The sequence below is a fragment of the Equus caballus genome, chromosome 31, assembly GCF_041296265.1.
Source record: "Equus caballus isolate H_3958 breed thoroughbred chromosome 31, TB-T2T, whole genome shotgun sequence".
NCBI lineage: Eukaryota > Metazoa > Chordata > Mammalia > Perissodactyla > Equidae > Equus > Equus caballus.
The window spans coordinates 17746020-17771719 of NC_091714.1; the positions used below are offsets into that span (position 1 = coordinate 17746020).

The following is a 25700-nucleotide window of genomic DNA, read 5'->3' on the forward strand; positions in this document are numbered from 1 at the left end:
GGCGTTTTTTTAAATAACAGGACAAGCACCAAAGAAAAATGGCCAGTGGAATGTCTGCATCTTACTCCAGCTCCATGGGCAGTTAACCTACAATGATTGAAGGGTCCCTAGACCCCTCAGTGCCTTAGATTTTACTTTTTCTTCCCTCTGTTCTCTAGGCTACTCAGCTACAAAATTATTTTATAAAGGGTAAAAGCAATAATTTGGGTGTGCCATAATTCGTGAATTTAGACTAAAAATGTGCCAACGAGGCAGCTCTGGTGTGAATGACTAAAGTGACTTGCTGCTGCTCTTTCTTTAACCTATTTGATACCAACTCGCTGACCTGTGGCCACGAGCAAACAGTAGTACATGTGCTTGGTCTTTGCAGAGGCTCAAATATATTGGGAAGCTGGCCAGAAGTGGATGCTCACCTCCTGTCCTCTGTCTTGGGGGAATCTCTCTGGGACACAGAAACTGTGGAGCTGCTCGGCCTTCAATATCACTGTGGGGGATCAGAATTGGCCACTCCCAAATATGCCTCGTTGGCTTAATTTTTTTGTAGTTGTTGGTGAGGAAGATTGGCCCTGAGCTAACTTCTGCTGCCAATCTTGCACCTTTTGCTTGAGGAAGATTGTCCCTGAGCTAACAGCTGTGCCAATCACCCTCTATTTTTTGTATGTGGGACACCACCACAGCACCACTTGATGAGCAGAGTGTAGGTCCACACCCGGGATCCAAATCTGTGAACCCGGGACCACTGAAGCAGAGCGCACAAACTTAACCATTACACCACTGGACCGGCCCCTGGCTTGATTATTTTTCAGGACAAAAGACTCTGAAAGAAACTTTGACTTTCCCCCTAACTGCCTAAAAGAATTTAAAATAGAAGGCCTGTCTCACAAAGGAACTATCACTATAGATAACTCTGGGTATAACAGACAGGGAGGGTCCTTGCTAAGGCCATTTTTATCAAAGTTTTCTCTCTGTCTCTGTCTCTCTCTGTCTCTGTCTCTGTCTCTCTCTCTTTCTCATCACATTATCTATAGATGGCCCAGCAAACATTTATCAAACATTTGCATTTTTATTTTCATGTGAATTGCCTTCCTCCCCTTTGAAGTCTCAAACCATTATCCCCCAACATCCTCCTTTGTCTTTAGCTGAAGATGGTATTTAAGGTGGTGGCTTTTGCCATTCTGGTGAGTTACTCAGTTTTCCTGGGTTTCTCCCATGTATTCACTTTATTAAACTTTGTTTGATTTGCCCCTGTTATTCTGTCTCATGTCAATTTAATTCTTAGACCAGCCAGAAGGACCAAGAGGGTAGAGGAATTGTCTTCCTCCCCTGCATCACCATAGAAAAATCTAAGAAGATGCCAACGGGGCCACAAAACATGGTGGAAGCTACTGAAGGATCACTCAAAAGGTTATTTGGTTGTGCACATGCCCTGTGGCAGCTGAGAGTGCTGCACTAGAGTGACATTCAAAATATTTAAAACCAGCTCCACTTGGGAACTGAATTCAGAAGAGCTGCTGAGCGTCACACTGAGCCAGGGACCTGAAGACCCCGTGTGTGGCCATGAGTTACCCCTTTCGTTCCGTCATTGTTGGGGCAGAGGGCAGCCAGGGTGGCAGGTGTCCCAGAGGGCAGGCACCGACGGCAGTATGGACGTCTTTTACTTTCTAACCACCAGTCCAGCTGGGCTGTGTGGACTGGCCATGTGTGGGCCCTGGGCTTCTGGAAACCTCTCATCCCACTATGCAGGAGTACCAGATGTCCCTTATTTCTCCGAGGCAGCAAACCTCAGAGGCATTTAGCACACTGCTATGCCCAACTCAAAGGGAAAAATATCTTTTTGTGGGTGGAAAGAACACAGTTGAAGGCAGAGGGGCTAATAGTAACTCACTTTTCAGAAACACGTTCTATTTTACTTAAGGTGCTTACAGATCATGGGACGAAAGCCCATAAACTCTGTGGTCATGTATTTAAATGGATAAAATAGAAGGTGGGTCAAGATGGCATAACCTCACAAAAGCAGGTAAGTGGGCTCTCTGGGCTCAGGTTTTTGCTTGTGGTTTATTTGTATATAAGAAGAACAGTCTTCAAAATGTCATCACCTAAGTTATCAGGCCCAGCCCCCGATGCTGAACAGTGTGCTGGGCTGTGGCATCCTGTGGTTGGTGTCAGTTCCAGATCCCAGGATGGGTGATGTGGGTGGCGTGGCCCACCAAGACTCTTCCCAGATGCTGGGACAAGAGCGTGTTCATCTAACCTGACAAGTATGTGTCTCCAGAATCTATCTCATACTGTGTATCACACACACACACACACACACACAAACACACGCATGCTATACAGCAAGATAAAGCCAAAGAAGGAAAATACCAACAAACAACATAAGCTTTTTCTTCAAAGGAGTCTAATTTAGGGTAGGACCCCTCCTTGCACAAAGACCAGAGCTTACACTGTCTTACAAAGCTAAAAGTTGGCCACAGTAGGGCTCTTTAAATTCTTTAGACCCTTTAAATTGCCTGTTATTGAAAGGGCAAGGGAAGACCTTGTTTCAGAAACCGACTATATAGGGTTTATTATGCTTCTGGCTATTCAGATCACATCTGCTGGGGAAATACACCTGCAAGGCACACTTGGTGCTTCTTGGTTATGTGCCTGCACGTAGGTACACCAGAATTCGTCTCTGAGTGAGAGAGCTGGGAGACTAAGGGAGCATCCACCAGCCAGCTGTCTTCCTCCAGAAGTCAGTGGTGGTGGTAGAGCACCTTACAGAACAGGATCCAGGGCTCCTCTAAGCAAAGACTGGTTTACCTGGGCATTGGTGCCTGCCAGTGACACAGCGGTGATGCGAGGTACCCCCCGGCTGTGGAATGTGAGGCAGCAGGCTGCCTTTGGGGACCCCTTCATCTGCTCCTCATTTCTACAAAGTAGAATGCTCTCTCCCATTTCAGGGTGACAAAGCAAAACAATAAACAGATTAGTGAATTAGTATGCAAGGCTCGTTGCGACAGTAGTAGAGAAAGAAGTATAGGAAAGAAACAGACAACGTTGTTTATCTTTCAGGATAAAATAATAATGAGAAAAACAAGTGAAGTATTTCTGAAGGTAGTTATATTTAAAGTGATACTATGGGCAACCCTTTTGATGGCTTTGCTCCCCTCTCTTTCCTGCTTCTACTTGAAAACCACTCCATTTGTTAGGAGAAAATCATAATTGGATTTTCAGTTTGCTCCTCTGTCTATTCTATCGCCAGGATTGTACAACAGAGAGCTTTTGTCAACGGGAAGTGGGGCCAGAGAGCCTTCCTTGCACACATTTCCATCAGTGGCCTCCAACACGCACGTGCCTATTCATTGCCTCACGCCAGCGACGCTCACAGGACAGGGCCAATGAAAACGTCACCAATTTCACTTTCCCAAGGGGGAAATGGAACCATCAAGCTTTGAAACATGGTGACTTTACGTTGGGACCTGAAGCTCAAGGTTTTGGCATCGGTATCCCATGGTTCTAACCATGGAACTTGCCTTCCTGAACAGAAGAGGGGATTTCACGCCTTCATTTCCTGAGTCCTTTCCAAGGTGAAGTACTGTCAAAACAGGGACTCGCTTGCTTACAGCCAGAGTTACCTGGGTCTTTGTAGATACTGAGCACGCCCTTGAAGTAATGAGGTAAGAATCTTTCCAGTAAAAGCAACACATCTTCCAACTCTTCCAGAATCCCCACGAGCAGGAAGTTCTCATTCACGTTCAGTTTTGCTCTCTCAAGGGCCCACTCACCAGGCTCCCTTTATAGATATAAAAATGGGTTTTAAATCAAAGATTCATTTTTGAAATGCAGCAACAGCACACAGAAAGTTGATCTCTTCCACCGCCCCCCCCCCAATTTGCATAAGACCAAATCCCACTTTCTCCAAGGACCAGCTCAGGGGCAGCCGCCTCCAGGAGCCTTCCCGGGTCCTTCCAGCAGCCCCCTGCCCTCCACTCTGCTCACCTCTACCCCTCTCACCTCTTCCTAATGCCCAGCCCAGGGCCTCGAACTCAGGGAGCCCTGCCTAAATATTTGTTGAAAGAAGAATACACACACAGGGAGTTAGGTCCTAAGAAACACTGATCCAGGGGTGATTAGAATGTCTTTCTAATAGAAGGACCAAACCAAACCAACGTAAGTTAGAAGTTTTCAAATATGAAACTTACTGACATAGTATTTCTATAGACATCGAAATAGGTGTCAGGTGATGTCTGCTAACCATCTTATTCTTCAAAGACAGTTTTTTAAATTACAGAAGGAAAACAGCCTAATCTATTTGTAAGGCAGATCACTGAGCCGACAACGCTGATGTGAGTGAGGAAAGCCCCAGATGGGGAGCTTGGGTTCCAGGCGTGGCTGCCATTTACCATCTGGGGGAATTTGGGCAAGCTTGGATTCTCTTTTGAAAAATTGTAATAATAACCTTTATCTAGCTCAAATAATTGTTATCAAGATGGAAGAAGGTGACATTTCCAAAGAGTTTTGAAAATCATTGTGTGTACTGAGATAAGTACTCTCTCCAAGATTAGGAAATAGATAATTTAAAAAAATCATAGGGAGTTAGAATCATGTTCCTTGGAATAACTATCTTCGCTGTGACAGGAAGCGAGTCATCTGGCCCCAAATCTTCCCAGTGTCTGACGCACTGACCCTGAACCAGGCGTCATGAGGACAAGGGCAAGGCCTCCCGAACTCTGGAAGTTTATGCTGCAGCAGAAAACTGACACCTCCAGTCCCAGTATTCTGACCAGAAACAAACTCTTGTGTCATGGTACACTCAACGAAACAGCAATAACAATACACAGAATAATGAAGCAGTCCATCACCGTGTGAGCAAAAAGCACAATGAATGAGCTGCAATTTAGAAACCACTGTCTCCCCTTGGTCTCTTCAGTAAGACAACAAACATTCTCATCAATGTTTTTTGTGGGACAAATGTCACTTCTGGTAGCAGGGTTTATTTTCCACAAAGCAAAGACAGTATTCACTGCTACTAGCATTTCTTCTCTGAGGCTGCACGTTTGTCTAGTACAATGAGTTTCAACTGTAGCTAGACCTGAACCACCTGGAAGGTGTAGCAAACAGCTGCCCCACCTCAGAGACCGTGATTAGATGTAACAAGTACCCCAAGGGAGGCTGATGCAGGAGGTGTGCGGTCCACACCCTGAGTGCCCTTGCTATCTGAGCAAGTCACTTGCTAAAGAAAGTCTTGCATCCAAGTGAAACTGAGGGGCCATCAGTAGAATGTACTTCCCTCTCTTTCTACTAGCAATGTCTCATGAGGGAGACACTATTAAATGTTAGGTGTGTGCATCTCATGGTTCAGATCCTATTAGACACGCCACACAGGCGAGGACGGTTGTGATAAAGTACAGTCACTATGGAGGAACAGGCTGGGTCCTTGCCCCTGGTTTTTACTGTGTCTTGCGCTGAGTAGTGACAGCTACGTGTTAAGTATTATAAAGAGTTCGGTTGGCATTCCAGTTACACAGCTCCATGGGGTGGTCCCAAGGCCTCTGTTAGACCTTAGTCTGAACTTCTCTATGTATTGGACATTCAGAGTCTCAAATGCGATCTCCAAAGATTAACAGTAAATATTAACTGAATTCCAGAAGGTTGAGAGACTAGGGATACAGAAGGCTCCCAAGAGGGGCCAGTGCTGGGTTTCCTCCATTGTTCTCCACGTCAGCATGCCATGCGCCATTGGTCTTTACCTGCATCTGGGGTGCTGTCCACAAAAATACGGGATGATGTAAAATAACCTGGGATTGGAGCACTCGGGATAGTTTTCAAGAATACACTCATTGATGTCCTAGAAGAGAAAACACAGCAGTGAGGGGTCTTGGAGTCTCTGCAGGGCTTCATCAGATGCCACACAGTGTAAGTAAAACTGAGACTTCGATTACACGAGTAAGCCTGGAGGAGATGTAGAGAATTCACAGATTTCATGAGGACACTTTCTTTTTGCCTCACCTCATCCTGTTCCACTGGCAGGGGTACATATGGTCAGAGCGTTTCAGAAAGCCCTTGTTCTATGGAGGGAACCATATGTCTATGTTTCCCAGTGGCCTGAACTCTTTAGCTGGATAACAAGTATCTTGAGAGCAATTCTATCCACTATGATTTGCTGTCACCCCAGAAGTGACCAACCAACCGGTATACACTTGACACTTAACAAATATTTGTTGAATGAACTCAGTATGACTTAATTCTTAATCAGGGACCCCTGTATGGCCAGCCCTGTACCAATGTGTTTCCTTGTGTATCCATACATCCAATGAACAATTATTAAGTACCTACAATAGTCATGTGAAGAGTCTGGAGGTTTTGGAGGGGCTATAAAATCATTTCTAATATTATCCTAGGTTAGAAAGTGATAGGATATTTGTACAGACATTATCTCACTCACAAAGGCCACAGTTGTGATTCCCAGATTTTCTATTTCTCTTCTATGAGGGTGACCATGTTGTGTCTGTGAGCATTACAAGACCTTGCAATGGCTCGGTGGGGATGCATCGGAAAGGCTAAGAATCAACTTTTATCACGGCCGACTACATTGACACCCTGGATAAGACACGCCTGGTTCTTAAGTATTTCTAAGGAGAAAAGATAACCCAATTTACAAACAAATCAAATAGCTATGGGGTGTTTTTCCAGCGACAATACTGGTGAGGCAGATGAAGAATGGGTGTCACTCGCTAACACAGTCACATGGTCAGTGGAATTTATGAGTTGGTTGAAACCACTGTATCTGATATGATTGGGGCAGGTGGTTAGTTACTTAAATATTTTTAAGTTGGGAATCAGAAAAATGTAACTTAAACTTTTTTTCTTTTACAACAACCCTGTCTTTCCCCCATTATACTTCTTTGGTTTATATACCAATTAAATAAATCACCCAATTACAATAACAAATTCAACTATAATAAACAGTTTCACCAACAAACACACTCTAATGAAGCTGAGTCTCCTGTGAGAAGCAGAAGTGCACAGTTCCCAGAGAGGAATACACTAGAAGCCAATGGAGTTCTTCAGGCCATCCAGCCATGTGTTAAGTGAAGGGTGGTTAAGAGCACCTCATTGTGTAGGAAAACTCCTTAAAAACGCAAGAGGGGCCAGCCCAGTGGCATAGTGGTCAAGTTGGCACACTCTGCTTCGGTGGCCCGGGGTTCACTGATTTAGATCCTGGGTGTGGACCTACATACTGCTCATCAAGCCAGGCTGTGGCAGAGTCCCACAGACAAAGTAGAGGAAGATGGGCACAGATGTTAGCTCAGCAACAATCTTCCTCAAGCAAAAAGAAGAGGATTGGCAACAGATGCTAGCTCAGGGCCAATCTTCCTCACAAAAAAAAAAGCATGATGTTGGACCCAAAATACCTTTCTAAGAAGAATTTGACACAGAGAGATATAAGTATAAGGATATTTATTGCTACAAGATTTATTACAGTAAAATGGCAGAACTGAAATGTTTCACTAATGGGAGAAGCTATGGTACATCCTACAGTGAATTACTGGGCACTCAGGAAGGATAAGGAGAATCTACGTGTACTGTCCTGAAAAGCACCCATGAGGAATTTTCAAATGAAATAAAGGTAATTATAGGACAATATGAACATGTTGGACAATATAAAAATAAACCTATGTGTTTACATAAACACAAAAATACCTGGAAGGATAAACATTAAACTGTTAAAAGTAGTTATTTATGGTGGCAGATGTAATGCAGGATGGGAATATATTGAACTTTTACTTTATTCATCTTTGAAATGTTAGCTTTTATTATAATGTATGTGTTTTACTTTTATCATCAGAAAAGTGTAAGGAGAGCCAGCCCTGCCGGCCTAGTGGTTGAAGTTTGGTTAAAGCATTGAAGCTTTAGGGAGGAAGACTGGCAACAGACGTTAGCTCAGGGAGACTCTTTCCCGGCAAAGAAAAAAAAAACGGAAAAGTATAAGGAGATTTACACGTCGTAAAATAAACCAAAGCTTGTGTGGGAGGGTGACTGGGCTTTGCTGTGAAGATGCTCAGACCTCCCTTTCTCCATCACGCTCTTGTGTCCTCTGGCAGCTGGTGTCCCCCAGGGACCTGAGCCTTAGGTCAGAGGGACCCAATAACTGGGCTGCGGTCAGAGAGAGGGAGCCGCAGCTGGGGTGAAGCAGAGCGCCCGGGAACTCCTGCCAAGGCAGGTGTGTCAGAGGCAGAGTGTGTCCACTCCGGCCAGGATTGCACACCAAGGGCAGAGTAAAATGGTGGTGGTTTAGGAGGTGTCCAGAGATCCATCCCATACACAGCCAGCCCTGCAGAGACCCGCCTTAACATGAGGGGCAGGGCAACAGGGCCCCCGGAGAGACTCTCACGGAGCCTGCGCTTGGCCAGAGTTCACTTTACGGCTGCCTTTTAACAAGAACTTGTGTCATTATTTGTTTAGGTGGTAAGGCCGTGAGCGCACAGACGGTCTGTTCGCTGCGTCTCCAGCGCTTAGCACCCTGCCTGGAAAAAGCAGGGGTGCAATAAATATTCAATGAATGAATGAACAAATGGCAGAAGGAAAAAGCCAAGACACACAGCCCTGATCCTCCCCAGAGATCCTGGCCTGGAGCCGGCAGGAGCAGCAGAGGACACGAGCTGGTCGGGGTGGGAGAGCGGAGGCGGAGGAGGTTCGAGGGCCCAAGGAGGCCAGTTCCCTATTGGAGTCCACAAATAACCTCCCGGGATCAATTTATGGGAAGACATAAATTCCTAGTCTCAGAAGCGCTGTTAATGATTCTTCTTTTCTTAGCTCGAGGCATGTCCCAGGGGATTTCAAAGAGTTCCGTTTGGGCCCATTAGGTTGATGAATGGCATTGGCCACAACCCATCCTATGGAGAGGCTATAGGAGGACATAAATAAGAGATGACTCAGGTGTAAGATCAACCGGAAGCACACGACGAGCTGTGAAGACCCACGCTCGAGCCGCCTACGCCCAGGCACATGGCACGTGACGTGCTTCCCAGCAGCTCAAGGCCGAGGGGCCTCAGGAAGTGCTCCTGGCCACTCACACAGGCCGCTCATACTGGAACCGAGGCCTTCAGCGAGTGACCTTTCAGTGTCCTGGGAAACTGAATGGGACAAGTGTCAACACAGCTGCTCATACAGTGTCCCCCTGTGACGGCCACTGTCCAGTCCCCCGGGACCATGCGGCTTCCCCTGCATTAATTGCATTAATGGTTTGAACTTTGGCGTAAGCCTTGCTATCCTGTGTGGCTTTACAATCACCTTTTTATACTCGAGTTCTCTTCGTACATATATATTTTTAAATGATTCTACTACTTCATTTTTTTCATTCCATGCAAGTGTTTCCAGGATAAAGTTGCTTTAAAGGAAAACTTTAATATTTATTTTAACTTTGCTCTAAGATCATCATCACGGTGATGACTTTAGCCAAGCTGACCCGCTGGCCAGCACCTGCTCATAGGGTCCCTCCATCTCTCCATGTGTCACCTGCAATGCTCCCCCTGCCCAAGTCTGGTCTTCTTTTAAGATTGGGCCTAAACCTAAGACCCCACTCTGCTCATAATCTCACGTTATTAGGGAAATGGGACCTTCTCTATAACTGAATGTTCCAGGAAACTAAGAGAATCCTTTTAATTGCCAAAACTACAAAAAGAAAACTTGGACTGTTTTTGTTGAAATTTATTCTAAACTTTACTATTTTAAAAAGTGTACTCTTGGGGCCAGCCGTGTGGCTGAGTGGTTAAAGTTCTGCATTCTCTGCTTTCGTGGCCCAGGTTCATGGGTTCAGATCCCGGGTGTGGGCCTACTTCACTCATCAGCCATGCTGTGGGGGCCTCCCACATACACAGTGGAGGAAGATTGGAACAGATGTTAGGTCACAGCTAATCTTCTTCAAGCAAAAACAAAAAAGATTAGCAACAGACGCCAGCTCAGGGTGAATCTTCCTCAAGCAAAAAAAAAAAAAAAAGGCAGAGGAGGATTGGTGGTGGATGTTAGCTCAGGGCAGGTCTTCTTCATCAAAAAAAAAAAAAAAAAAGGCATACACTTAACACCCTCTAGGTTATCTTTGTGGGATCATCTTCTTCCACTTTGATCTTTCAACAAAATAATCTTTTATTGATTTGCTCCTGTAAAATTTTCATAAGATGGATTGTGATGAGCTACACTCATCTTTTGAAGTCAAAGGGCCTCTGTGTTCAAAGGAAACCCCAGTCACTACAGCCAGACCCCAGGAGTCATTCCTGCTTCCTCTCCCACCCTCATTCCCCACGTCCTGTCAATTGCCCACGGGCCCTGCAACTTGGCCCCCAAATGGTTTCCTAAGCTGCCTTCTCCTACCCCTTCCACGCCACAGCCCCATTCAGCTCCTCTCCTGTTAGTCAGTATCTCTTCTTTCCATCTCTTCCTCCCCCAATGCATTCTCCATATAGTTGCCCCAGTGGGGTCCCTGGGACAGGCCAATGGTGCCCAGCACGGCACATCCTCTTCACTGTTGGCTGGAACCCCAAATGTCTCCAGGAAGGGGTCCTGCCTGGAACCTCAGCCACCAGCTCAGTCTCCAGGGCGGGGTCTGCTCCCAACATGCTCTGCTCGTGGCCAGGGTTCTGCTGTGAGTGGGAGGACTGCCTGATGGTGCCCACGAAAGGCCTCCAAACTGGACTGAGGGCCACTTGGCGCCCCCACTGATCTTCCCAGCTCCCCTTGCTGGGGCTTCTCTATGTGTCGACACTTGCTCCATCCACATTTGGGCTTGCTCTAGAGACCAGACACTGCACTGGAGTCCTGGGCACTCACTGCCCCACACCACCGGCCCTGCTTCCTTCTCTCACCCATGGCCAGGTCCCTGCAGGTCTTGTGCCTGCTTCCGTCTGAGACTTGAAATTGCCTGCTCTTTTCTGTGTGGAGAGAGAACTTGACAACTGCTACCTCTCTTGGTTTCAATTTTGGAAAGGGTGGAAGGATTGAGATCCTAGGTGGAGTTAATCTTATCACAAAAGTAAATTTAGGAATGATTCATATTTTATTTCTCCTTTCATAAGGCCGCACCTTGTCTAAAAACTACTGGATTGAAAAAAGACTTGGTGCTTTTGTACAGCTCCCTGCCTATGACATTATCAGCTTTGTCCGTATGGCCTAGGACTTCAGAAGGCATGATTTCTGGATGCCTTTAGCAGCACAGACCTCGAGAGGCCATATGAAAAGGAACCCAAATGAGGAAAAGGAAATTTGGGTTCTCGTCCCAGCTTTGCAACTAATTAGCAGCGAGTCTTTAGCTAAACCATGCCATCTCAAGCCTCAGTTTCCCCATCTGTATAAAACGGGGCTGAGCCATATAATCTCAGGCCATGAAACTGTGTGCTGATGTGCTGGTTCCTTAAATCAACCAACTTTTAAGAATAGTTTTGTATCTGAGGATCTAGAAAAAGTGGTAATTTTTTTAGTCCCAAGCTTATGAGTTAATAAAAGACTTTCACTCAGCATTTATCATGTAAACTTTTTGCCTTTCATGGAAGGCAGAGAGGGAAAGTACTGAGGTGGGTACCAGACAGACCTCAGTTCGAATCTCGGCTGTGCCACTTAGGAGTTGTGGAGTCTTGGCCAATGTCTACTTCTTGGAGGCTCAGTATACTCATCTGTAAAATGGGGACAATAATGCTTGCCTTTATAAAGATTAGAAATCAAACATACAGATTATTTTCCCTGTCACCCAATTCTTAAGATTACGCCATCTTTATTATGCCTTCCACATTTTTTTTTCCTTAAAGAGCAGGGGGCTGTGATAGCTCAGTAACTATGGGTATTAATGCCCAGCATCTTCTTTGTGTGAGTTTTTTTTTAAATTTTTTTGCTGGGAAAGATTCACCCTGAGTTAACATTTGTTGCCAATCTTCCTCTTTTTTTTTTTTTTTTTTCCTTCCCCAAAGCCTCAGTACATAGTTGATATTATAGTTGTAAGTTCTTCCAGTTCTAAGGGAGCCACCACCACAGCATGGCTACTGACAGACCAGTGGTGTGGTTCCGCGCCTGGGAACTGAACCCAGGCCACTAAAGTGGAACACACTGAACTTTAACCACTAGGCCATCAGGGTTGGCTCCACTTTCTGCATGTTAATTCCTCTGTCCTTTAGCTTATATTTAAAAACACGATTCCTGGGTGATTTCAATAGTTTTTAATTAGTGACTTCAGCTAACTCACAGAGAAAACAGAGAGGAAGGAAATAAGGAAATATGAAATGTGTATTTGTGCTAAGTCAAAATAATAACATAGTTTGGTGGAAAAACAAATGGTATTATGCAAAAGCAGCCAAAATACACCATTGTGAAACTTTTTGCTGCTTATAATATCTCATCTTCCTCTGTACATGAAACAATGTAACATCATGACATTAAGAAACTCTTTTTCAATGTCGATTTGAATTTGATTTGGGAGCCAATCTTCACACTCTAAGAACACAGACATGAGGAAAACTTGAACAGTAAAGTGAAGGATACAATAAAGGACAATTTCTCTTGCTGGATGTGACTGTCCGTCCAACATGGCCATGTTGGAAGTGGGAGAGAGAAAAATTACCGTCATTCACTGTCAAAGCAATACATGAATCCTTGACCCATAGGTGGACCATGACAATCAGATTACAAGTTTAACGGTTTGATCAATTCAGATAAATGGGATGGATGTGACCTGAGCTAACTTTAATTGCATCACGCAGTCTTCCATAAGGAAGGCTTTTTCAAGCTTTATAAAAAACTTTGAGCCAGAACCCCAGAAGAGTCAAGTAAGGCTTCCTTGGTGAGGATTAATGGACTTGAAAGCTGCAGATGGCCAGATACCAGCGTTTTCCCTTTGTGTGCTCACGTCAGGCATGAATCATTGATGACACGCTCTTTCTAGGAGAGTTGGGAAGTGCCCTTGGGAACCCTTCTGAGCCCTCCAGGAAGCAACACAATCAAGCAGAGTAGCACTTTGTTCTCCCTGTTGTAAGCAGTGTGTGATGTTGCATGGATAACATCTGTGGCATCTATTTTTGGTGGCTCTGTGGCCCTTCCCACCACTTCTGAGTCTAGGGCTGTGTGTCTGACTTTAGGATGGCAGACAGGCTTTGTGGATAAGTATCAGTCTACATTTATTGTAGTCAATATCCTTATTCACTGGGGACTCTGGTTCAATGAAATCCTTAAATCCTGACACTGAAATACTCATAGACACAAGAGACAAAACATTTTTGAAGTCCTTATTTGAACTCCAGGATCGTGAATTTCAAGTTTCTATCGCATTAGACTTAAAAAAAAGAAGTAGCCACAGTTTTATCGTGAGATGTTATATTCTAAGATGAGGATCAATCCATTTTCTGGCTCAGTGTTCATTAGATTTCAGTAGGTCCTTTTCAATTAGCTGCGACAAAGTTTACGGAGCATTCAAGTTGACTGTATGTAGGGTCCTGTGCAGGCTGTAAATGCTGCTTCCCAGAAATGTCCTTGCACTTCTGTTAAAACACAGCGTTACTAAAATAAGAAACCACTGTCTTTGAGATCAAGAGATTTTGGTGCTTATCAGGGATGCGGAGACCACAACTACCATGATTTCAGAGACCCTGGAAAACTTGGGGAGCCTAACCAAATAAAAATAGTGACATTCAGACGGAGTCAAGCTGACTAAAAGACACGAGTTACTTTTATCTTTGTTGCAAAATATTTATCACAGTATTATTTAAAAGATCAAGAGATTATAAACAACGCAATTAGAGAGATGAGGTAAACTATAATATATCTAATTATAGAATACTTGCAGTCATTTAAAATATTTACAAAGGATATGTAACTATAAGAAAAATGTTTACAAGAGAAAATAAGGGTAAAAATATATATACAACATGACTACAACTCTGTTGGTTTTTAAAAAAACTATATTTTAAAAATAGACTTGAAGAATTTAGACCAAAACTTTTAACAATGGTTGGGTTTGAGATGGTAAACTATGGCTTTTCCCCCACTTTTTTCTTTTCTAATCTCAAATGCTAATTTAAGTACATGTGCTACGTGAAGAAAGTTTTTTTAAGTTTTTGTCAAAGTAATACATACACATGTCAAAAAATGCTATAAAAGGGGTTATAATGAAAAGCAACTATCTCTTAGTCTACCCCTTTCTGCCCCTCAGTTGCGCTCACCATAGGTAACCATACCATTTAACTAGATTCTGTTTACTCCCTTGTTTTGCTGGAGCAGCTCCTCACATAACTTTTTGCTGTGGTGTTTTCTAGTTTACAGTGTTGCTGATAAGGAATCGGTGTCAGTAATATTCTCCATACTTTGTAGGTGATGTGTATGTGAACATAAGAGGACGTGTTTGTGTCCTTTAACATTTCTTTGTCCTAGATGTTCTGAAATTTCACTATGGATCTCACATTGTGCTGACCACTTAGTAGACGTTTTTAACCTGGAGCCTCAGGTCTTTCAAGCTGGAGATATTCTTTTGTATTATGTGTATGTGTGTGCACGCACTTAAACAATTTCAAGTAATTTAATAATAATTCAATAACAATAATAATTTAAATAATTAAGTAATTTTCTCCCCTGTCTCAATTCTTTAATTCTAGATTTCTCTGTAGTCAGATTTTGGACCTTGACTGTTCTTTCGTGACTCTTATTTTTTCATCTTTTCCTGCTTTTGTCTTTTTGCTCTTCTTCAAAGAAATTTCCCTTACCTTACCTGTCATGTCCTTCTATTGAATTTTTTATCACAGCAATCACATTTTAATGTCTAAGGATTCTTTCTTGATACACACTGATTTCCTTTTTATAGCACTCTGTTCTTTTTGTGGGTCTAATATTGTCTCGAATCTCTCTAAGGAAACTAAGTGCAGCTCCCTTTTAAAGCTTTCTTATTTTTCCTGAAATTTCAGTTTCCCTTAGGATTATTGTTTTTTTTTTTTTCCTGAGGAAGATTCACCCTGAGCTAACATCTTCCTCTATTTTGTATGTGAGGTGCTGCCTCAGTGTGGCCACTGACAGACGAGTGGTGTAGCTCTGCGCCTGGGAATCAAGCCCGGACTGGCGAAGTGGAGTGCGCCGAATGTAACCACTACGCCACCGGGGCCGGCCCGGGACTATTGTCTCTGTGATTCTCAACCCCTCTCTTTCAAGGTATAGTCTTTTTTCACATATGTATGGAGCTTTGCCTGTCCATTCATATTTAATAATGAGTCTCTAAAAACTGATGGAGATCTGTGCTGACACGGATAGGGTTTATCAGCCAGTGGGCTTCACTATGTTGCTGGAAATTACTTAATTGCCAGATTTAGGAGGGTCTTTTCTCTGGAGACATTCACATTCTTTGGGAAAGAACCAGTTTGTCGCCTGGGACGCAGCTGCTGGACTGTCCCAGGTGGGGATGGGTAAAGGGCTACTCTTTCCCATGGAAATCTCCCGTCCATCCCTGCTGTTAGCCTCTTGCCTTCTACCCTCCTCCACTGTCTGGCATTTCCACATAAGCCCACCCAGGGCTCAGGCACACGCATTTCTTATTCAGCTGTATTTTCTCCTCCAAATTCACTCGGCTGTGGCTTCCTTGCCCCATTTTATCAGTTACCAACATTCTATTCTCTCTCCTAGGTATGTGTGCAAGTGTTTCATCCTTTTGTTCTCCCATGGCTGTGTCTGACCTTTTAAAATCCCCTTATCATCATGTTAAGGGGTCTTGGGAGAGAATTAAGGTTGTAGGCCACTTGTCTTCTTGAAATGAAAACCGCCCAGCAGGGGCTAGTCTTCCCAAACCTCCAAGCACACACATCATTACTAATGTACAAGTGAAGAAAACTGAAATAGGATCAACGCAAAAGAAAACTCACAGCAAACATCTACGACCTGAGAAATATTGACTTCAAGTCCCTGTTACTTTAGGATGTTATGTTTCAATTCACACATTAATACAATATTTTCACATGTTAAAATGTCTATAATTATTACACAATCTTTATTGTTGCAACACGAATTCCTTCCTTTGTAGAAGGTTTCTCTTTATCTCCCTCAAGCCTACGGCAAATTGACAGAAAAATCTCCAAGGCACCCTAATCAGCTGGAACCTTATTGCACCAGCTCTTTGTTATCACTTAAAGAAATCAGGAGGCAAATTTAAACAGAAGTTTGTAAGTAAGGGCAACCTGGGAAGACAGAGACTCAATAAACGGCTGTGGGCTCTCTGTGCACCTTGAAAAGGGAAATCACATATAATAACCTAAGAAAGCAGTGAGGGAGTGCCTGGCCTCCAGGCCTTTCAGGCTCCTCTGCTCTTTAGGGCTGGGATGGATGGGCATCTCTGACAGCCAACAAAACCTTCTGTCTCAGACATCAAACCTGGAATGCCATCAAACCTGGAATGCCATCAAACCTGGAATCTTGATCACTTTTGGAAATGTTTAAGAAAACACCAGTTGACTGCATGAAGGTAAGCATCACCTTGTAATAGAACGCCTAGCAGGAGGAATCATTCATTCAACTCTCTGCAGCGACCTGAAGGTCCCAGCAATCACTCAGAGAAAGCTGTAGGAAAATCTTCAAAGGGCCTATTGCAGACAGGAGGCAGCCCAGTGATGTTCATGCCACATCCAGACAGAGATGATGTGCACTCTGTAGCTATGGAATGCGGGAAAGATGCAGGATGGAGGATCAGAGCGACATCTACGACACGGGATTAGTGTCAGGGAGGCTCACTGTGAGTCGACTGCAGGCACTGGCCCTGACCAGTTACTCTCAGTGGATCACAAGGGTCCCATGGGCCAGGGTGGGGATCCTGGTTGAGGCCATCTTCTTAGGTCTGTGGCAACGATCAGGTTCATCCAGGGAGTCAAGCCAGGCACAATGCCACAAGGACCACAGCCATGCTCAGGTCTGCCCTCCTCCCTCTTTCAATATGCCACCTTACTGGGTGTGATCGTGTCTGTGAGAAACTGGTCATGGCTGTCTTCACCTGTCCCCTTAAGGGCCTTTCACCTCCCCATGGGCACCCTGGACTTCTGCCCATCAGAAAGGGCTCTCAGCTTGGTGCCTAGGGGAAATGATCTCATAAGTTAACACACACGGAGGTATAAATAAGTGATCACACTTAATGTGCTCCCTAGAAACATTTAGTTTTTAATAAGGGATGTCTTTTAACCCAAAGAAATAAGGTTCTAATGATGAGGGGGAGAAGGAGGAAAGGAGAGGAGAGGAGGGAGCCAACATTTATTGATCATTTAGCACTTAATGAAAGGCTGTGGAATGAATGCGCAATGTACTGGAGATATTGCTTTACTTCATCTTGTTAAATGAACGAAGCTCAGGGACCTCTGTCAACTTGCTGAGAGGAGGGGTGACTTTTAAAAAATGGGGACCATGGCTGCTGAGGATGCCACAAACCACACCACATAGGTTGCATGTACCTTATCTACTCAGAAGGCTCACCAGAAGTCAACTTGAACTTGCTGTCAGATCCTGAATTCTTCTCCAGCTTTTGGAACCTTCCCTTCTCTATAGCCAGTGTATTCAACCCTCTCCAATCCTAGAGCTAATCCTGGGCCTAGAAAGGAGGAATTTAAGGAGTTCTAGTCAAAGAAAAAGTCAAGGTGTACACCGGGTCATGGTGATGGAGGGAGTGCCAGGTGGGCAGGGCTCCAGGACCCCTGGCCCTACCAAAACCAGAAAAGCTGTGCTTTGCGTAGGTTTACAGGTTGAGTTTATTTGATAAGAAGGTTCTAAATCTGAAAATCATTGCTTTAGGCCAACACATGGAGGTGCAAGAGATTGAAACAGCCAGCATGACCTATGCCTGGGTCCCAACATGATCACTGCGCTGCTTCCTTGTTTCCAAGGGCCGACTCGGTTACCCACTGCTGGTACCTGAAGCCAGGTTTCCCTCCTGTGTCTGGGTCTCTGTGTTATCAGCTCCCTTAGTACCTCTGGTTCCTCTAGATTCTAGAAGAAGGTGCTCTCACTTGCTGTTCCTAGGTAGCCCCTCCTTGGGCAAAGTGTCTTGCTTCTGAACATCAGGTCTGTCACCAGGCTCTGTGATGAATGTGAGCTTTTAATGCTGTCTACTCCTGGACTCTGGGCCATTTACTGGGTCCCAGTGGCACCTCATCATGTCACATTCCTGCTTTGACTTTGACTTGCCCCTGTCACGTTATGTTCTGCCTGTTGGACTGTCCTGCTCCCATCAGGGACATCAGGGTCCTGCGTCCCGTCCCAGCACACTGCTCCTCTCTTTGCCCTCTATAAGCAGGTGATTCTGATTGTAGGGTCCACAAGGTCTGAGCTCACCAACTGGGTCATGATTGCTTGGGTCCTGTGATTAAAGAGAACTTTGTGGAAAAAACAAAAATACGAGAGAACTTTTTACTCTTCTTCTCCTTCTTAGGGTCCAGGCTGTTGAGAGCTCTACTCTTCTCCCCATTTTACCCTTTAGGGAAAGAGGGGGCTATCAAACCCATGTCGACTAGGGGAAGAGTAGGTTTCTTACATGTACAATAGTGTTAAATTCTATGTAGTATCTACATTCTAAATGTCAAAAATATCCTTTAAAACACATGGCATCTTTTATTAAAAAGAAATTTAATTTATTGTAATTTTGGTCTGTAGTGTCAATATCGAGCAGTTCCAACAAAGGATGTCAATTCCTTGGTTATTTCAGTTTTCATTTTCCTTGTGAATGAATAGAGGCCCTTTGAGCCTAGAAAAAGCTAGGGCATCCACCTGGCCTTCAGGAAGGCACACAGCACACAGGTGGGCGCTGGGCAGGCTTCCTGAATTCAACTCTCAGCCTTCTGAAAGCCACATCTGCTGAGTCCAGTGCTGTTCCAGGCTCCAGGGCAGGCAGGACTGCCAAGGAGGCAGCATTTTGCCAGACTGTGTGGTTGTTTTATTAGGCAGATAAATGTCTACAGAGTCTAGCGTAAAAACACTGGGCCCGACCCAGTTTTGTACAAACATTTTCAAAAGTAAAAGTGGAATACATTATCAGTCACTAGTTCTCATAACTTTGGTATTTTGGGTTGATAATCATTTTCCTTCCCTCTATATATAATGTCTGGAACATTAGCACCAAGAATGTCTTTAAGCAGAGGTTAGGCCCAGTGGGAGTTACTTAAGAAATCATCAGATACCCTAAGTTGTATACAAGTGGGATATCTTAATGTGAGTCCGTCTTGAAAAAAATTGGGGGATTTTTTTAACTTCACTTGGGATTCCAATTTTAAATTTTCAGCTAGAATTTTCTTATATAGTTTATATCTATGAAGGCACAATATGGGCTAATGCAATTTTATTTCAGAGATTCTTACTTTGGAGTAGCTCAAAACTGGTTGCTCATTGTGTTTAAACAATTCAAGCTGAAATCTTCAACAAATCAATGTCAAGATTCTTTAATTATATTGTGAATTAAGGCACCTACTGTACATAAGGTATTGTGTTAAGCACCCTGGCCCCAGGTAGCTGATGAATAATTGTGTCTGTCTTCCTTTATTTGTAGTTTATAATAGGTAATCTTACTAACATTTATGTAGCATATCTTTTGGGTAGTTGGTTCTCTTTATTTGTACATTGTGCCTCATTTTATTGAAGCTTTTGTCTTATATTAAAATTTGTCTTATATTATAAATTTTCTTTTAGTATATAAGTGGTCACCTTTCCCCATTCCATTATTTTCAGCTTCTCTGTTTCAACAGAGGAACCCTTCTGTTCTAAATAGATGAATTTAATAATTTGCTTCTATCTATCTATCTAGTCTTTATCTCTCTGAATTGCATTCTTGGTCAATTCCTCAAAACTACTTTCTAATTCACAAATTTTTTCTTTAACTTTATTCGGTTTGAGAGTTCATTCCATTTCTTAATTTTAAATTATTTCAATGGCCACATATTTCATTTCAAGATTTATAACTAATTATTTTAAAATAGCCTCATGTTCTTGTTTCATGTCTGTTTTTGTTTTATAATTTCCTGCTTTTTTTTTTTTTGGTGAAGAAGATTTGCCCTGAGCTAACATCCATTGCCAATCTTCCTCTTTTTTTTTTTTTTTGTTTGAGGAAGATCAGCCATGAGCTAACATCCGTGCCAGTCTTCCTCTACTTTCTATGCAGGATGCCTCCTCAGCATGACTGACGGGTGGAGTAGGTCCGTGCCCAGGATCCGAACCTGTTAACCCGGGCCACCAAAGCGGAGTGTGTGGAACTTTAACCACTTGGCCACAGGGCTGGCCCACCTCTTCTTTTTTTTAATGGAGGTTATTCATTCTTTTATCTCTTCAAACATCCTAGGCATACTTATTTTAAAGTCTTTGTCAGATTGTTCTTTAACACCATCTGGAATGAATTCATGTTCCAATAGTAGATTTCGCTGGCTGTGTTTCTTGGTAGTGGATTTTTTTCATGTGCTTAGGCTCATTTTGAGTGGGAGAGTCACTCTTCTTGCTCTCTCTCTTACTGTCTCCTCCCTTCCTCCTCTCCCTGTTCTCTCTGTCTCCCTCCCGCTCTCCCTCCCTCCCTCTGTCCTTCCCTAGTGGTTTTGTGGTTACTATCATCTGGACTCCTGGCACTTAGTGCAGAACTAGGTCATATTTGTGGTTCTCATCCTATGGGAACAACGGAGGGAATATTACAGATCTGGTTACCAAGCAGCAAGGATTTGTTTTGCTTCCTACTTGTGAGGCTGCAGCTTTGTTCTCCCCGTCTCTACATCTAGAGACTCTTACAAAGCCATAATTCCAGCAACAGGTCCACAGTCATTTTGTTCAGCTTCCTTTGCTTGACGGCGAGGCGAAGTGTGGCTCCCCGCCCCGGGCCCTTAAAGCACTGAGGCTGGTTCGGGCCCCCATCTTGAGAGGGGGCACTTTTAGGCCTCTTCGCCTTGCAGGAGCCCAACTCCGGGCTGCCACTGCCCGATCATGGACCACAGCCCAGCTCTCCTGGGGCTTCACTGCTGCTCATCACTCTGGCATTGTTCCAGGCTTGTGGACATTCGTCTTATTTTCTTAATTTGGTAAATCCTTTGGATTTCCTTTTTTAGTATTCTGTCTATCATTGCTATGTGTTTGGGGCTAAGGAGTATGAAATCACTACACCTTCTTGATTGGGGGTCTGTGTGAGCGAGTCACGTTTTTCTCCTGCAGGCAGGTCTACCGGAAGGGACCCTGAGTGCAGAGCTGTGGGTGCTGGAGTACGGGCAGCACACTTGCTAAGTCAGAGGAAAGAAGCTGGATAAAACGTCAAGGCCAGGCCAAAGCAAGGTCACCCGTTTACTGAAATGGGATAATTTCTGCTTCGTGAGCATGTCAGACAGTGTAGGACCAAGGCACAGTTTAAGCTGGACATCAAACAGTGTGAGTCCTAAGGATTCTTCCTACAAACCTTGCAAGACATTATAGTATAGCAGTGACTTTATTATATTGGTGTTGCTTTGAATCTTTTCATCCCGTCAACTGTGTTGCCAAAAGTTCCAATATTTGAAGTATGCCACGAAAAAAAATGGCATAGTATTTGCTGTACATATTCTTTATTAGTAGTATAGAGACTAAACTTCTGGAAGAAAAGCTTCACGTCTCTTATCTGTATTGTGGTACCCATCCAGGGCCAGGAAGGTGCGCTCTTATAGCTCATAAAAGTAGCCTTTGAAGATGATGAAATTTTAATTTGAATTGTGCTGTGCCTAGCAAATCACCATGGGAATCTGATAAAAGCTTTCGGAAGACAGCAGTGTTTTTCAATAAACAACATCATAAAAAATTCACCAGCAGAGTGAGATCCAGAATGCAAGTAATGATACATTTTAAACAGAAAGTACTTAAATGATATTGTACATAAAGATATATCACTATGGATCCTTTTTTTAAAGCAGACATCTGCACGACTGAAATGCCATTAAATGACCTATAACCCTGCTAGAAAAGGTGCATTCCAGATGTGGGCTCCACTTAGAGGAAGAACGGCTTTGGGACTTTGTGATTCTAATCTCCAAGGCCCAGAAAAAGCCATGTGGCTGGACCTCTGCCACCAGTAACTCTGCTGTGGGCTCTCACAGTGCCGTCTGGGTTAACCAGGTGCCCGCCAGCCCCCTGAGCGCAGTGCATTCAGCCCAGTGATGGATGGCAGCAGCTCTGCAGAAGGGGGCTATGCCGATTATATGTGGAAGCACACAGTCAATGGGACCACCTGTCCTTCTAATATGACCAATAACGAGATGCTGATCGAACTCTTAAAATAAGCAGGAAGTCAGGTTTATGAAGAACCCTACCCACCTCCCTTCTACTTAGTCACATAGAAAATGGCAGGTCCCTATTCTGTAGGCTTTCTATGGGGACGGCAGCGTGATATCTTTTGAATGGATTGCCAGTGGATCCTACAGAGTCTACAATTTTATCCTTCTGGCTCTTAATATAACCATGAAAATACATTTTAACTTTGACTTGCTCCCTATGTAATGTCAGAAGGAAAAGATGCCGGTAAAACTTAGGCCAGCAATCAAAAGGACCACTGTAGATTTTACATAGAAGTTGAAGTAGGAAGTGGAGAGAAACGAATCATTCACCTCAAATCTGTTCCTTTCACCTGTTAAAAGAAGCCGAAGGGGTATGCCGAGGCTCAGCACAGTTTCGGATTTCCTGGAGGCAGTACTGAGCAGAAAACCCAGGCTCAAACACATCTTCTCAACCAACGTGAAACGTCGTGAGTGGAAGAATGGCAGGAATTCCTGGGAAATCAAGTATGTTCTTTAAGGGTTTTATACCATAAAAATTATTTATGACCTCTTTGGGCCACACAGCTTCTAAAAGCCACAGAAACTGTCTTAGCCGCACAGAATTTTGATGATTTTGCCGTCTCAGCTGAAGAGGTTCAGAATTCACTTTTCTTTCTTTCACATCCAATAGTCTAACGGTTTTGGCCTAAGAGGCCAAAACGAACCACATAAGTCACACTTTCAACTTCTGGTTATCCAGGGTATAAACAGCATGTTTGTGGATTTTTCTAGGCCCACAGCCTCTCCTTTTTGTGGCCCCAGAGTCCCAACTCAGAAGGTCACAAAGGATCCACAACAGGTTCAAGAAAGAGATGTTGAAACTAGTCAGAATGATTATTTTAGATCAACTGGGAATTTAAGTTTCTTAAGACCCATCACCACGGGTGATTAAGAATTATCTGGGTGATGGAAGTTTACTGGATTATTCTTTTATGAATATTTGAAATCTTCCATAATGCAGAATAAAAAGCAAACCAAAAAGATTCCAGGAAAAATACTGTGAGTAGAGTTCTATCCCCAGCCACATGCCTCTTTTTTTTTCTCTTCCTTCTTTTTCCCTGGGCCTCCTTTTTTGTAATTCATTTGTTCATTCATTTATTCCCTTCTTCATTCCTTCCTTCATATTCTATCTCTCTCACCACTTTAAGGCTTCTTGGACTGTTTTCCAGTGGGTAGGAGTCCTCAATGAATCCTCAGACTTTCGTCTTTGTAATTTTCCAGCCTAAGTTTGTTTAGAGCTTCATTTCTGACCCTGTCTTGGCCCTGCTTCCTGGATTCTTTCTGCTCTAGAATGAAATACATAGAATGCAAGAAAGAAAAAAGTTACAAAATCAAACCCCTTTTTATGCTGGTCGTTGGGTTTTCTCTCACAGCTTCCTTATAGTATGTTCTCTCATATTTCATTATGTGCAGCTGTGTTTAAGGGTATGTCCTTTAGCAAACCAATGTAAACCCCAATTCTTATCTTTTCTTATTTTGAGGAAGATTAGCCCTGAGCTAACATCTGCCACCAATCCTTCTCTTTTTGCTGAGGAAGACTGGCCCTGAGCTAACATCCGTGCCCATATTCCTCTACTTTATGTGTGGGACGCCTGCCACAGCATGGCTTGTCAAGTGGTGCATAGGTCCACACCCGGGATCCAAACTGGCAAACCCAGGGCTGCCAAAGCAGAATGTGCGAACTTAACCACTGCACCACTGGGCCAGCCCCACCAATTCTTATCTTTTAAGGGCTGGATTATAATAGCTTTTCTTTTATTACCTTTTTCTTGAAAAAAATTCAAATTACTATAACAATTTCTACATACATAAGTACAGCATCTATTGAAATGAAAAACTATTAAAAAAGAGTTTTCTGGATTTCTTTTCTCTAAGTCTCTCAAAGTGAGAACAAGAAAAGCAAAAATGTAATAAATTCAATTTAAAATACATGAGAGTTTTCCAATGATGACGGGGCCAATCCACAGACTAAGTGTATAAATATGTTTACCATTTAGACTCACACGTGAGAGAATCTGGAGGAGGGAAAGCAGAATCTTCCTCATAAAAAACTCTTTAAACATATTTGGAAGGGGGTCATTTCTCTCTCTCTTTTTCTCTTTCACCATGAACAATCTGTTAAGCCACAATCTACTATAATAAGTTAGGGGGTTAGAACCAATTCTTTGTAATGACCAAGATGTACACTTTCAATACTCAAGGTATAACACTCAAGAAACCTAACAAGGTCCTTAGCAGTCATTCAACACTGCCCTTACCAGGCTCCCAATAAATGCTGGGCACCGTAGCATGTACAGTGCCTTCCCTGCCCCGCTCCCCAGGAATTCATCTTCTAGAGCAGAGACAGTAAACACCAGCACTCACAAGTGCCTGTCAGGGAACATGAAGGCATGAAAGGGGCCCTCTGCCTACACTGGCCGTCTGAGCGGAGAAGCCCGGAACAAACTTGGAAAGCACACTTCCAGTCTCAAGGGGGCTGTTGTTGCTCAGTTAGAGCGGATCATTGCCACATGGAATTTATGCCAGGTTTGCCCCATCTTCTGATTTTTCAAGAGAAGCTAGAAATTTGGATTTTTGTATGAAATCTCCTAATTCTTAAATGTTAGTACCTAAACAAAACAAAAATTGTGAGTGAACAAACATGCCTGCAGGTCAGATATGACCCACAATTGACCAGTTTATGATCCAGTGCTCTTAGCCATGTCCATTTCAAGTTTGGGTACCCCCTGAAAAAATACAGGATCTTATAATTCACTGTGCTATTGTTTTTGACAAGAATACTGTTGGTAGATAAAGGACAAGTGGGATTTGCAACAAGACTAGACCAGATAAGAGACAGTGGTGGGATAGGGAAGAAAACACTGGATTTGTCATCAGTTGATCTGGGTTTGAGTCTTGTTCTCTTATTAACTGGCTGGATTACAATGTGCAAGATGCTGCATCTTTTTGAGCATCAGTTTCCTCATCTATAGACTAAGGATAGTAACACTTCTTTCACATAATGGCTGTGGGGAAAGAAAATGTATTTGAAAATGCTTTATAAACTACAGAGAGAACTTTAGGAGTGCATACGTGGTTTGCTTTTGAATGCACTGATTAAGGGCGATGAAGGATTCAGCAACATTGGATATTGGATAAAGTGGTTGTGGAAATGCAAGATCTTGATGATTCTATTTGCCCCTGGAAGGAAAATTATGCAGTGAGAAGTACAAAGAAAGCAGGATAAAAACTAAAAGAGCCTGGTGGTGGGGACAGGAAGGAGAGCTGTGGTTTATACGGAGCATGATTTCCTTCACGAGAAAACTTACCAGGACTATAAAGACTACAATGAGACCCTTGACTAACGAAGTGACGAAACCCACCTGGTGGATTATTTGTGGCAAATTTAAAATCACAGGTTGGCTTCCTACTCTTGGGATATTTTCA

General features: G+C 43.4%; 1 protein-coding gene across 5 annotated transcripts in view; it reads right to left on the reverse strand.

Moving 5' to 3' along the window:
- The window catches only part of UST (uronyl 2-sulfotransferase), a 350080-nt gene that overhangs the window by 108625 nt on the left and 215755 nt on the right, over window positions 1–25700 (reverse strand). For all 5 annotated transcript variants that reach the window (XM_023632884.2, XM_070256415.1, XM_070256413.1 and 2 more), the window contains exons 6-7: window positions 5733–5830; window positions 3618–3775 (exon numbers count right to left, since the gene is read on the reverse strand). In XM_023632884.2, the coding sequence (XP_023488652.1) occupies window positions 3618–3775; window positions 5733–5830 (256 nt within the window). The remainder of the gene's footprint in view (window positions 1–3617; window positions 3776–5732; window positions 5831–25700) is intronic.